We start from the raw sequence: 15,001 nt of genomic DNA, 5'->3' as shown, positions 1-15,001 counted from the left end.
AACTTTTTTCATTCTTTTGCACACACTTTCACCGAACGGAGCGTTTCTTTGCCCCAGTGAAACTATTATCAATACTTGAGATTCAATATTTCGGAATAACTTCACCCCTTTTTTGTATCAAGGATCTATGCAACCTAAATTTTGTTTTAAACTTTAGATTATGAGAGAGTTTCTTTTCCGTAAACTGTTTAACGATAACATTATCACATACAGAGAAGTAATTGTATAAAATTTAACAAATTTAGCAGTCTAGCCTTCTTCTCAATTCTTACTGCTTGTCCTCGCGATTGTTACACCTTGACTCAAATGCAACAAATGTATAACATCGTCTTACCATAGAGTCTTGGAATTCGATGACATAATTACAATTCTCTCGACCATGATCTGGAATTACACACAAGATCATAGCATTCCCGTACATTGACGCAATCCAGTATCCAATTAACAATAAAATACAGATCTAAATTACTTTTGAATATTATTCCATTTGAAAACTTCCAAAGGGTTGATTTTATGGTTCAGTGAAGTAGATTCAGCTGGTTCCATAATTAAAATTCAACCATAGCGGAGGAAGGGGGTGCAATTGAACATAGAGGATCATATGTTCACGTGCGGACACGACGACGGGGTACTCGGAGTAATTGGAGTCGGTAACGGGTATACATTTAATGCGTGTATACTTGTTGCTTGCTCGCCAGATGCGTGACTCCCAGAGGAGTTATGTTATTCGAATGACGAGTAGACCAAGATCGCCCTCGAAGTTGCCAGTTCCGCCGTGTTAATAGATGTAAACGACCAATTCGGGAGATTTGTGGCTAATATAAATTACACCACATTAATTGACTATCGTGTGACAGAAAACTATAATAATCTATATTTAGAAATTTGTTCGTGGCTCTAGAAGTCTCACAGCATTTGTAAAAGATCAACGCTTTTATAATATTTAGAGTATTTTATTATTTTATTACGCAGGCTCATTGGCATTTGTCAATTTTAATTCTCCTTAAAAAGTTTCTTTCCTAGTACATTTGATATGAGAAAGTCTAATTCCATTGTTAAATTGGTCCGGGTAACCAGTGGCGATACAAAATCGTGTTCGGTTTACATTGGGCAGAACAACCCCTGTACCTTAATCTATCCGCAATCAAATGATCACGTACCTCTCCCAGATGGGATCCCTTTCCTTTCTTCTCCCATAGTATTTTCTTATCGGCTCCTCTGGGGAGAGGATAACCTGGAATTGCATCGTGTTGCCGTGCCTATCCGATGGCGAAGCAAAATGAAAGCCGACCGGAGTCAAAGAGCCGCAGACGTATCAGGGAAACAATTTAACTAATGGAACAGTATTGCCCGTAGAAATCTATGATCGCGCGCGGCCCCCAGCGCCTTTTGTGCCATATTATCCGCATCTTTCGGGTGCTCGTGTCGGCATCCGTCCTCGTTATCGGTACTCGATTCCAATTTCTCGTGATAGTATCGATCGACGTTTCGACCAACGTCACTGGCCCGAGAAAAGGAACTGCTGTCTTTCAAAAGTGTTCGAATTGATGTCTTCGCTTTTGTCCGTGACGAGTTTTTCTAACTATCTCGATAAGGAAATCAATTGCGTATTCAAACCTCTTTAAATTGAACTGATTTTTTTCAATTCAATTAACTATTTCGCAAAAATATTATTTTCTGTTTGTTAGTAACTAAATGTAATAGATGTTACGCGTTAATTACGCGGGTGTATTGCATTGGCTTCCTTGTGTGGACTGGGGTATACTATAATTTGCATGTCTTCGGGGTGCATAATGTGTTATTAAACGAACGGGTGACACGTGCGCTGACACGGTGTCATTATCGAGCATGCTCGCGCGTCTCCTCTGATTGTCGCAATCGTGCCCGCAGTTTCACAAATTGATATCACATGCCATGAAATAAATTCACCCTTGTGGAACGTGTCGCCGTTCCACCTATTTATGCTTTGAAATTTATTAGATGGAAATTGAATGAAGATTGAAAGTTACATCTTGACAAGTACCAGTCTTAACGTACTCGAGACGAGTCTCTTAGGGGAACGGAACAGAGAACAGGAGGCGGTCGAAATCGTGGTTGAAATTGGCGTCCAAATATTCCGATATCGATGGTAGCAGCACGGTGATGATGGTCGGACGTAGTAGGGGAGACGATATTACAGTGGCGTAGTCCGTGTTTGAGTTCCACTGCGATATGAATGTCTCCCCATGGGGGTGTCGTCGCATATCGATTGGAATGAGGTGCTAGCTACGCGTGCACGTATGTATGCGACGTACATCCGTATGCATATACGTGTACTTATGCGCGTCCCGTTTCAAACGGCCCTACGTCGTAACCGTCACCGCGAAATTCGTGGGAAACTATGTAGCTTTGAAAAGCGAAGGGAGTCGACCGTGAATCGTGTTCTGCCCGATGACATGGTCACCATTCTCGTCGAGGATAATGGTGTCGGTGCTGGAACATTTGTCACGTGCCCGCATTAGAACGTGTCACGCGCCCTAAACGCATCGAGTCACGAAAGTCCGACGTCCGACCCCGTCTAATTATTAAAAGTCGATTTAGTTCCGGCTTTCTGTTAATAAAAATTAGCATTTAGACTACGAAATTGACTTTGGCATCAAAAATTTTCCGTAAATTCTATTTTTTCTATTTTTCTAATGTTAAATATTATACTGGTTTCACAATACATAGAATGATTATCACGTTACCTGTCTACCCTTCGATACAGTCCCTCTATTCAGTGGAATCGCTTAAAAGACCATCCGCGATAGCATCTGAAAGATAGATGCACCCTTCCATAACCCTAAGCTGCGGCTTTTAACGAGCGATATCTCGATCAAAGATAGCGTTCCATTATGCGTGTAAATGATCGTAACCAGCGGCAAACTTGGTTGATTGAAACGACAGAAGTAAACACAGAAGTACGTGAAAGTAAAAATTGAGAAAATAAATTGTCGAGCAAGAAAATACGAAATCTATTTACGAAAAGGGTGTACTTTAAGCTGTGTCTTTATTTCGTACACCGGTCGTATTTGTCGAGCACCTTGAGCCCGCAGACCGTTCTTCCGGCACGAGTTCTATTTCTCTGGAATCCCGTTTCTTTTTTATCGTGAGGTTAACTCACAAGGATATATCGCGACGCTCTTACTATTCGTTTCGAAAAACGTGAACGTATAGTAGCTCTCATAGTAAACCAAGATTATGGATTATACTTCATAAATTCATGTTTCAGTATTTAATGTTCCTTCATTTATACATCATTGTAAGATTAAATTTATGATATACAAGAGAGATATTGGGTGATGTTAGGGGGTAAATGTCATAGTGATGTACATAAGTCACTTTTCGGACTGACAAGGTTCCGGAAATGATGCAGCTGTTAACACGCTTTGTATTGCTATCAATTTGTAAAGATGAGTTACGACTTACTTCGCGTTTTCTTTGAACGAATTAGCATTTGTAGTTCAAGGAAGTATTGCAAGTCACAACTTGGCAGAATTTGCACCATTATAATCTTTACTCCTTCATACATAACAGCTTGTTTACAAAATTTAAAAAATAAAACGAAACAGAGTTTGCTGAAGAAACTGAACGTTCTCTCATCACTTTATCAATTAACACTGCTACTTGATGCCTTAATTTGGTATCTTTCTACCGCTGTTAAACCTCGACCTGTTAGAGCAAACGAGCCGCGATAGATCGACGTGTATTCCGACTACGGACAAGTCGTGGCAGCCAGTTCGATATTGCTGGGAAGGATGGAGGATGGTCTTAATGCATTTGTCGAGGTAGCTATGGTACGCATCACCAAGCACCCTTTCTGCAAGCTCAGCATGCTCTCTCCCTTCGCCCACTTCTCTCTGACTTTTCCTTCTTCTTTCTCTGTCCCTTTTTGTCTCGTCCTATCAATGCCGGGATCTCGATGTATCTATCCTCACTTTTACCACCAGGTGCGTCTAACACTTTCCCTTTAATCTTTTTTTGCATTTCTATGTATGCTTTCTCTTGATTTCACATCTTCTTTTCTTTCTTCATTCTGTCTGTTCTTCTGGTTTCGCAGCTTCTTTTGGATGTCTCTCTTCTCCATTCACCTGTCCCTTTGTGCTCCCCATCCTTTTTCTGCCGTTCGCATCTCCCCCACTCCTGGGAGTATAATGGTTCTAAAATGAAGCGACCGACCCCTTGGCTTTAATCTCTTAACGGCCAAGCAAACGAAAAAAAATATCATTCGTATTCTTTCTCGAAGACGGACAGAGGATGTCTGCCCGATCGATTAAGAGATTGCCCTGTCTACGACAATCATCCGGATTAACTGGTACAAGTCCACGGATTAGACAACCATGAATAAGAAATGTTTATCACTTGCTGAGACAAGCTCGTCCGCAAACTAAAGTTTTAAAGACTGGAAACTGTTTTGTAACGGTGAGGTACGACATTTGATACGTACGATGTCTGACATTTTGATTACATAACGAAGAATTGTTGAAAACGTTAACGGTTGTATCCAACACCCTCAATAGTTAGTTATATAACGTCAGTTATATAAAGTCAGATGATCTCTCCTTCCTATTTCTTCCTGCGAAGAAGATTCCGTGTTTTCCTTTCAATATAAATATAAAATACATAAGATGTAAGATATCTTTTATGAGTATGGGCCAAATAAGTAACACTGCTATGAAAACATTTTTCAGAGTATACAATAGTTACAGATCAGTTACGTTCTCAAGGAACAGTTAAATTCTGATGAAAGAAAATTTTAAAGAATCGAAAGACCATAAAAATCTTGAGAAAGAAACACGAGTCACACTTCTTTAAATGCGATGATCCTAATGACAAAGTGTACGATCCTGGAAAATGTTTCCGTTTAATCAAAATCGTGGAGACGATCTTATCGGGAGCAACCGTTCGAATAGCGAAGTGGCGGTGCAAGTTTTCAAGGAAGCAGCTAAAGTCCCATTGTTCCTCAGAGGAGAAAGTGGCGCGCTGAGGGATAAAGAGGAAGAAGGAAGGTTGAGGGCGAGAAGGTGGCTGGAGTGAGGAGAGAGAGAGAAAGAGAGCCGGTGACTTAAGACGTTAACGAGACTAACCGGATTCATCGCCGGGCCGGTCGGAGGGTCCCCGGCTCTAGAGAAGGGATGGAAGGGTGAAGAAAGGAGAGAGTGCAGGGCGGCACTGATTTTAATCAAGATATGGCCTGGCAGCAGCCAACGCCGGATCAAGTGAGCCAGGGCTTATCGATTTTCTAAGTGCTCCCGACCGAGTGAGCGTCTCTGTTTCTGCGACACTGGCTCCGAGAATTTCAAAGTAACGCTTGCTACAAACCTAGAAACATTCTTCAAATTGCACTCTCTTTCTTACCTGAATCTCTTCGGCCAATAAATTATTCTTAAACATTAATCGTTTCTGCAAACCATTCGATATTTCTTGTATTTGGCCGCTTTACATATTTGTTACGTAAGAAAAAGAAAATCTGTGGATAAGAACTTCCCTACCGAATGCAAAGAATCATAGCCATTTCGGGTTTCACGCACCTATCTCTATATGTATGTATAGTTGGATGTCGGTCGAATTCGTCGAGTTCGTTCGTTTGAAAGTGAAAGTACATACACGTGACGTTCGTAAGTCGAGAACCGGTCCGGTATGAAACAACCGGCTTGCGATATAGAATCGGATCGCATTCATTTTTTTATAGTCTGATTATTCCCTGCTATTTGACCAGATTGAATCAGTTTCACGATATATAACTATATCTGTGTTATGAAATCGATGAAAATGTTTCAGCCTCGATGCAACACCACCGCGAGTCTATTTTAAACCAGTACTAATTGGAAAATTTACCAAACTGTAACCATTACACAGCAAACGTTAACGAGTAACGATCGAAACGATGAAAAAATTTTATCCACGCGCAATCGCCACAATTCTTGTATTTCTATTGAACGAACAACTAAAATTATCTATTCAGAAGTCTTAGAGACCCATGTAATTTATTCATTACTTAGAAACAAGCTTCGTGCTCGAGCTATAACGTCTCGCTTCGAAAATTTGATTGTCGACACACGGGCATCGATTCTCCACCGCGGTACTATTAAATTCTGTTCCTTCAATTAATTTCCATTCAACGTCCTACTTACCTCGCGATTTTTGTTCCGCGTGAAACACCGCTATAGGGAATAATTAACACGCCGCCGGAACGCGGGTGTTGGTGTTCAACCGAAACGCAGACTCGAGGCTTTTAGTCCACCCTCTGTCCCCATTCACCCCGTTCGCGTTCAGCGGTTGTATTGGTGAAACGACGAGGGCCGTTCTTCTCGAGTCGTTCTCCTCTTCGTCGCCGTTGTCGTCGAACGCGGTCTCCACACCCTATCGGTACATAGCCAGGATATTAACGGTGATGCGACAATGAACGTCAACGATCGCTATCTGCCTGGTATTAGGGCTGCCACCCTCCTGTTCGCACACGAAATCGGACACGAAAGCGAGAAAAAGAACAAAGAACGGAAGAAATAACAAAAAATAAAAATGTACGCTGCGTATTTCAACGTGAAATGAATTACTATCACTTCTGATACATCGCTAAATTTATACAATGAAATCAGTTATACTTTGATTGATTTTGAAGTGACGGCATGCGGTGTAGAACTTGGAGCCGAGAGAATGGAATATCTGCTGCTAAACACATCCGCACAACACTGTACACGCATAGGGAAAGAGAATTTGTATGGGTGCGTGCCTACTCGCTGCCACCTAAACTACCCCCGACTGGTGCTTAAACTGCTTCCCCTTTTATTATGGGCTACGATGGTTATTGGATTGTACCGTGCTATTTGTTGGCTGCCACGCTAATGGATTCATAATTACCAGAACTAATTAACGCAACACGACGCGATGCTTTAAAATACTGATCGGTGATTCGGTTCTTTGATAAATGTTCAGTAAAACTGTAACAGAATGGAAGTTAAAAATTAGTACGTGTACCTACAGTTACAGCACACAGAAGTCATCAAATGAATTTATCCTTGTATTTTAAGTTAGGTGCATAATGAAATCAATGTTATAAAGCTTTTGAACAGTCCACTGATAGACGGAAAATCGTGTATCGTTTGTATCTATGGATGCTCGATTCGCAATCGTGACGGACATTTTAACAGGCGCCCGTCTACGTATCCCAAGAGGTTGGTCTGAAAGCAGGATATGATCCTGGAGTGGCGGAGGGGGTTCGGTCAACATTTGAGCCGGGTAAACACATAGGAAGTTCTTCCCTTCGTCCTCTTCTTCTCGGTGCTCTGAACCTCGTGACCATGTCCGCCGATGAGAGAATCCAAATCTCGCGTATAGGTTCCTTGAATCGTCCCCTCTTCCTCGAATGCTCCCGTCGTTCTTAGTCCTGCTTTCACGACGCCACGCTGCGGGGAATACCTTAGCCCTGAAGCGAAAACGCGGCACAAAGCATATTGCATGTGCTCCAAATACACAATCGTAGCCGGGCTGGGAAGCATCAGGGATCGTTACCTTCTGCCGCGATGGTCTTTGCTCTTTCGATCGGATTCAACGGATCGTCCGCCCCCGGGCACTCGTTTAATGAGGGATAGAGCCGTAACAATATTCATTCGTTATTTCTCACTAGACGTATGTGTACAGAGCTTCTCTATTTACTATTCTGACCCTGAAACTACGAGTTTTCACATGTAGGAATGGCAAGAATGATACAACTTGAACAATCGGTGTTTCTATAATATACGCATTGGGAATTAATTATTGTTCGTTATCATTTATTTATGTTTTATTCATCAACATTTACGCAGATATTTCATATGAATAAAATAAATGACAATCTCGGTTACCATTTAAATTCTATCCTAATTAATTAGTAACAAACGTTCTACTACCATGCTATGAACTTTTGATGGTTTTTATAGCTATAGTCGGCTTTGCGTGCCCCCGACAGACGTTTAACGAGAGACGTCTTGAGAAATTCCCTTGTTATCTCTTATTACCGAAACTCTCTTGAGAAATTCTGCTACAGATAGAAATTGTATTCCATTCGCAGCATATTTATTTAAATTTATATTTATAAGTTACACGTACTACTACACCATACTTGTATTCCTTTCGTTTGTAGCAGTTTAGTAATGAACCCTTGAAACAGATATAATCTGTTGTCCGATGATGGTAAGAATAAAACACGTATTCGCAAACGTTAATTGGAGAATTAATTAGCCATCATTACCTGTCATTTCACATAACTGACATGCTCTATTGTATAAAGTTATGTGAATGGAACAGGGAAAAACCGTAAGCCAATACTGTTTCATTTTTCGCATGCCTCATGTTTGCAAACTCACTGTATAGAATGGAAACCAGATACGAGAGGTGCATCATCCTATTCAAGGATAACGAGCTAGTGCTTATCGATTGTTAAATCTGTTTGATTTAGAATTTATCCAAAGGTCCCGTTCATTAAAGAGATTCATCGTGTTTTAACGTAATTCAATAGCTTGTAAATAATCGTAGTCGTTACTGAGGTTGCGATTCGGTTTTACTTATGTATTTAAAATATACACAAATTGTTTATTACTTTTCGAAATGGACTGGGGACAATTTATCTGGTTGTTAAAAATATATACTACAAGAGTGGATGTATGCACGACCCAAATACAAAATTCCGATCGAACCATTAAGCCGATTGCGATGAGATTTGAATGGAAAATTCATGCATTCGGTGCGCATGGAATAAGAAGATTTGCCAGGGTATCGACTTCCCTGCTCGAAAAAAATATTCACAGCCAAAATCTCTGCGAGAAGTCACTGCCATTCCTACACAATTTCGTTATTCACAATAAACTAATGGCTTCTAAATCTCCTTTCGTACAACGATACAACATCGAAACAAATCGAATTCTACGATTCTGGACAAACGTGAAACTTAGAATAATCCTATCTATCTGACGCGAATCTGTTTCCTGTGATTCAGACGAGGTGTTAAACGGAAAACCGCTAATCTTTAGAACCGGGAAGATGCTCGGAGGCGACCGGTTCCCGAACGGTCGATCTTTACTGCCACTTCCGATCTGTTCGCTCGTCCGAGTTTATGGGGCCTGTCGAGCAAATGAAATGAAATTCATGCAAATCGCGCCGCGGCCGAGCGGTCCGCCCCGACGCAACGCTTTTGTATTGGGGCGGCGATGCGTCCAACCTATATATATCACGAAGGGTGAAACCGTACTTCCCCCTTTTACAGCGAGCATACATAGCACGCTTCAAATGAAGTCCCGTGTCTTCTCGTGGTCTCGCTCGTTTAGGCTCGATTTCGCTTCTATACCATAAAATATTTCGTAAGCGTAAGAGTTCTTCGATTAAAGTGCAGAGTTGACCAATCGAAAATGAACGAACCAAATTTCAAACTATAATAATGTGAAAAAAGCCTGCGATCTACGTACTGTCTAATTATAAAACAGCTGAATTGTAATTATTCTTGTTGCACATACTGAATGAATGCATTTTAATTTACAGGTCACGCACACAAACAACCAAATTACTACGGCAAAGTGATCGGAACTTTAAGCAACTACGCACATGGTATCAAGGGAGACGTGTACGCCGTGGACGATACGACGATATTCATAAAGGGATTTTGTTACGATGGATCCGGTCCAGCCGCATATTTCTGGGTGGGAAACAGTTCTTCGCCTAATCCTAATGGTTACGCCGTCCCGTATCCGGAAATGAAGGAGACTGGAGGAAGAAGGTAAGAAACTATTCCGTATTACATCGTTCGTTTTCATCGTAAACCGATGCTTTAAAATTTTAAATCTCCCGTCTGAATTAACTTATGCTAAAAAATAGCATAGAGTGTGGCTTGGAGCCGGGCTTGACAAGCGACAGAAAATAAATAAAAGGCTGACTAGCCGACATAGGCGGCATATCGTAACCAAGGGAAGAAATGAAGCTTAAAGAGGCTGTTGTGCGCGTCCAAGTTGTTGCCAGGTAGTAAAAGTAGTTCAGAGGGGATGAGAAGAGACGGGTCGTGGGGGTGTACAGTTAATAAAACGGGAATTATACCGACGAATCTCGTTCGGATTTCGTCCGCGCGAGCACTTTATTACGTTTCGAATCGGTGTCGCTTGTCTTTCTCGTACGCCAAGACTTAAGAATTTTCGGGAAAACGAAGTAAGAACCGTCCGAGACTGAATTTCTCTTCCGTCTACACCCTCCATGGTTTACGGTTTGTCCCACGAGATCGTACTGATGATATCGTTTCGAAAATTAATCTATTTGTACGTCAACTTTTATAAAATATCTGTACGTTCTCGAGAGGCCAACTGAACATAAGTCGGGAACGGAAAATATGTACCATAGCAATCTGGTCCTGTTCCCCATCAGATTCAGTCGAGCAGAGAATATTGCAAGATATCAGAGATCTTGTATGATTTCTCGAACATGATCGATACATGATTGTTTATCGAATTCCACTCTTGGGATAAAAATCGGTCAATGGGTATGAGTACTCGTCTTAATTAAAATCTCATATAAGAATAAATCCTATCAACACGTGTATGAGACAAAATGTAAAATATGTACGACAGTACAGCCAGCAAATATAAAGCTGTCGCACGCGTTGTCAATTTTGGCATATTCAAAAATCTATGTGTTCACTTTTTGTTGGGTTGATCGGTCAATTGAATGACAATAATTTTGTCGCTATGCGATATATAATTGGAACATATAAGAGTACTTAATGACGAACAATGGAATACTCCACGAACGAAGGCCTTTTTTCTTTGTTGTTAGTATATGTTTTCTGCCTGTGCAGACAGCCGGAGGCGCTCAGAGCGTACAACTATACGGACATCTTTCTGAAGCTGCCTGACGGGAAACGGATACGAGACATCAAATATCTAAGCGTTTGGTGCAGTCGATTTACCGTGAGTGAACTCTCGAACGTTCCTATCCTTCCTGTATTTACTCTTTTTCTCTTTGTTTGTCTACGTATAGCTATACAATGAGAATCGAAAGTGAACGTTCGTTCCTGGGAACGTAGAGTTTATTCATTTAATCTAAAGTAATCAAAATCGCACTGAAAATTGGATTAAAAAGTATTGTAAGAGCATAAAGTTAGTGTTAGAACACAGAATATTGGAAATGTTCCACACTTTCGGTTTTCAACAATTTTACGTTGACACGTTATCGTGTCGAGAACGTGATCAGATCTTAAACGTTATTCCCTGTCTTCATACTCGCTCCTCTTGTCTTGGTCGCTCCGAGGGTAAGACGTCAAAATCTGTTGTAATCGCGCGTGCACGGCATTTTCAATAAATATGTGCGACGTACTCGACTGCCGGGAGACGCGACGCGACGTTTTATTCGCAACCCCGCTGATGCACCGGGAATGGAGATAACTTGATTTTTGAGGAGGTCCGACGCCCTATCGGACGTGCATTCGTGATCAATGGTGCGTGTCAGATGGATACGGAAGCTGAGATCAGGGGCGTGCACGCGTTTTCACACGCGCACACGTACAATCGTGACGCGGATGCCTCTTCATTGTGCTTACGCATCTAAGCGTGTGCTCAAGACGTTTCTCCTGCTCCTCTTCCGATCTCTATTTTTTCCGGACGGTTTAACACCGCTCGCTGAGCAGTTTTTCGGTATTGTGGACTGTAGATCATATACAAACTTAATCACGATGTTATACGATTTAATATAATATACCACACTGATCCATAGATTTTTCGTTGAAGCAGATTATAGAGAAATGTATCATCTCTTTTACCATGGACTGCATAATCGAAATAATCTATCTTTTCGTTTCTTAATTTCATTACAATGTTTAAAGACAATAAATAACTAAGAGAATGAAAGACGGGAGTTGAGTTAAAATTCGCGTGAATTTCCTACACGAGATTTACCCGTGAACACGAATAAAGGGGATAATATCGCGGAGCTTAATAAATCTGTCCACCCCTTTCACGGTCCACCCTCTCGTACGCCCACTAGCTTCGTCACAAATCCTAGAGCGGTCCGGTCGGTCGCACAAAAGTCAGTATCGCTTGCCTGGAAATTTTCCGAACGGGGAGTGAACGGGGACTAGGGTAGAAAAGGTTTGAAACGGGCATATCGACGGCTGAGAGCGAGCCGAGCGGTGGAGCTTTTGCTCTTATATTAGGAGGGCTTTAATATCGAAGTCTGAGGGGTGCTCCTGTACCGTGACAACCCTCCATCAGACACGCTCTGTCACCGCAAAACGCGCTGTCCACTCTCTCTCTCTCTCTCTCTGTCTCTATCTCTGTCTCCCTTACACTTCGTATGTGTGTTTGTATGTGCCTATACGGGGTGTCCCGTTACGAAACGCCACCGGTAAGTGATCGTCGAGCATTTCGTATAAATCGATCTCCGCTCTCTCTTTTCCGCGTTGAGTGCACCGATCATGGATATGAGTGGAAGTCAGACCGAAAATGGGGGAGGGTCGATGAATGTACGATCGCGATTTCGCGATAGGAATACGAGAAAAGGGCTCTCGTTTGCAATTTCGAGGTATACGCTACTACGTCCTGTACGAAAGATTAAAGTATTGCTTTTGAGAATCATGATGGTAGTAACGATTAATGGAACTTCTTTTTTTTATTCGATTTACCGTAGAAAATAGTAGCCTCGCTGTCGTGGATAAATACTGAACGAGATTGTTCTCCATGTAGTCGTGAATGAAATAGTTCGTCTCGATTCGAATCGACCGTAAATCTCGCCGATCCTTTAAAAGAACGTTTTCCTCGTTTCGCATCGATACTTCTCTATTCATGATTCCGCGCATAAGTCTTGCCGCCCGTGGCATTACTTTTATTTTGGACATAAATTTCTTTAAAAATGATAAACCGAGCGTAAGTTAAATATCGCAATGCGCCGTAATATGTAGATGAACGAACAATATGCTCTCAGATGGCTTAAGATTTTTGCATGGTACTGTATCTGTGAATCGGAAAATACCAGGGTGCACCGATCTATTGAGGGAGGGGGAGGACGATATACACAGGGGTTGTAGACGCTGGTTTTGTGGGTATTATCCGGGCGGAGAAAGAGACAGAAGCTGTCTGTCAGTCAGCACACACTCTCGCGTATTGTTGAAATAAGCCTTCTTCTTCTTGTTCCCTTCTGTACCCTACTACCAACTCGATCCACCCGTGGATACCGGCGACGCTCGGGTTCCTTTTCAAAAGAACCACGAAAGAGATATTTCAGCTTCGATATCAAACCACCGTTCAATGGGCCACTGATTCAGATAGGATTTAGTAATTTTTTTCCTTTCCATCGCTCAGTCCCCTCAGCTGGTCAACGTCCAAATCGGCCGAGACCGCTTTGACGATTGGGATTCTTACGCGTGGGGCTTCCAACGTGAATCCAAAACGTTCAAACCGTTGATCGGTCTTTCATCCCGTTCCGTTCCTTTCTTTTCTCTATATTCGTCCCTTTAGTGACTTTATCTTTGATCACTGTCCAAAGTAAAGGTAAACATGTGGCTTCTTTAAAAACTTTAGAACTTTCCGGGTGTAGCTGGGAAATCAATTTTTTTGATATTTAGAAGATTGCAAAACATTGGATTTACGTTTCTTATATTCTAAATAAGCAATTATCTACAAACAAGTTATATTCGCTTTATTTCATTTTACTTTAAACGTATCATTGGTCACCTAATCGCTGAAAGTTCAATTACAGTGAAAATTATTTTATATGAACATATATATTTTTCCTCCACTTAGGTCAATTCCATTAATATCCATTTCAAGGATACTATACAAGCTAAAAATTTAAATTATCTATGTCCACTTTAGGAATACTATGCAAGGTGAAAATAATGTACAGACACTTTTTTTCTGGTTGTCTCTTTATGCTACATGAGAGATTCAAACTACTAACCAACATACGTGACTATTCTATGCTGTATATATTTATATGTACAGTAAAAAAAGAATTACATTTTATTCCTGAATCTCGTATTCGTTTACAACTGAGCGATCGAGGATCGTGCTTACATGAATTTAATCTACCATCACATAATCTCTGTCGAAATTATGCACAGCTGTACGTGTAGCAAACAATCATCTCTCGTGCAGTAAAAATTGATTGCGATACTAAAAATTATGTGTAAATTTGAAATTATTCCACTCGAACAAATCAATCCTATTCAAAATTAATTTAAAGAGCGTAGTTCGTTTTCACTTTTTCTTCGTTTAATAGAGAAGAACTGCGAGAGACGATTGGATCATTTTTCAATCGATTCTGCGATTCGTTACGATCCCCAGGGTGGGAAATTATATCCTCGTTGGTGGCGTTTAAATTGAATCGTGGCTAGGGTATCGTACGAACCGGCAACGACGGTTTTCGGCGACGTTTGTGTTTTAACCTGGAAGAAGGAAGGGTCGGATCCTCTGTGGGGGCGTGTCACGGCATTTGCATCTGAATTCGCCTCCGTCTCTTTCCACGACAACACGCTGGAGTTAATTAAACGCCTCATAGTTTTCTGGGTAGGGATGACGAAGCACGACTGGCTGTGGCACCAAGTGGACGACGATCTCGACCCGCGAGTACGTCAATTAATAACCGTTTCAAACGGATCACAAACAACTCGGAAACTCTGCTCCGTTTCCAGAACAGGATTCTTAACAACCGCGTCTCTCATTATTTTTGATTCACTATGTTGACGCGCGTTCACGAAAAGTAGTATATCCTCTCATTTCCTTTGAAACTCTTTTTTAAAAAGAAGCTTACTTAGACTGTCTAAGATAAAAAATTATATTTTATTTCTTATTGCACATACTACATTTTCTTTTTCATAAATAACACTATACAGTACGAAGAAGATTGTATTCAAATTATTTGTGATGAATACATTTCAGGTTTTTATGCATAGATTTATTAGAAAACTTGATGCGTAGAATAAATAAAAATTTAATATATGAAAATATATGATCTGTTAAAAGTTTAGGTGATG

General features: G+C 41.1%; 1 protein-coding gene across 6 annotated transcripts in view; it reads left to right on the top strand.

Moving 5' to 3' along the window:
- LOC108625480 (protein Skeletor, isoforms B/C) overlaps nucleotides 1-15,001 on the top strand; it is a 56,984-nt gene that overhangs the window by 20,796 nt on the left and 21,187 nt on the right. For all 6 annotated transcript variants that reach the window (XM_018025532.2, XM_018025531.2, XM_018025533.2 and 3 more), the window contains 2 exons: nucleotides 9,532-9,766; nucleotides 10,832-10,943. In XM_018025532.2, coding sequence (XP_017881021.1) covers nucleotides 9,532-9,766; nucleotides 10,832-10,943 — 347 coding nt within the window. The remainder of the gene's footprint in view (nucleotides 1-9,531; nucleotides 9,767-10,831; nucleotides 10,944-15,001) is intronic.

Source organism: Ceratina calcarata, unplaced genomic scaffold (assembly GCF_001652005.2).
Source record: "Ceratina calcarata isolate Rehan_Ccalc_2016 unplaced genomic scaffold, ASM165200v1 scaffold358.2, whole genome shotgun sequence".
Taxonomy (NCBI): Eukaryota; Metazoa; Arthropoda; class Insecta; order Hymenoptera; family Apidae; genus Ceratina; species Ceratina calcarata.
This window is presented reverse-complemented; position numbering and strand designations above follow the sequence as displayed.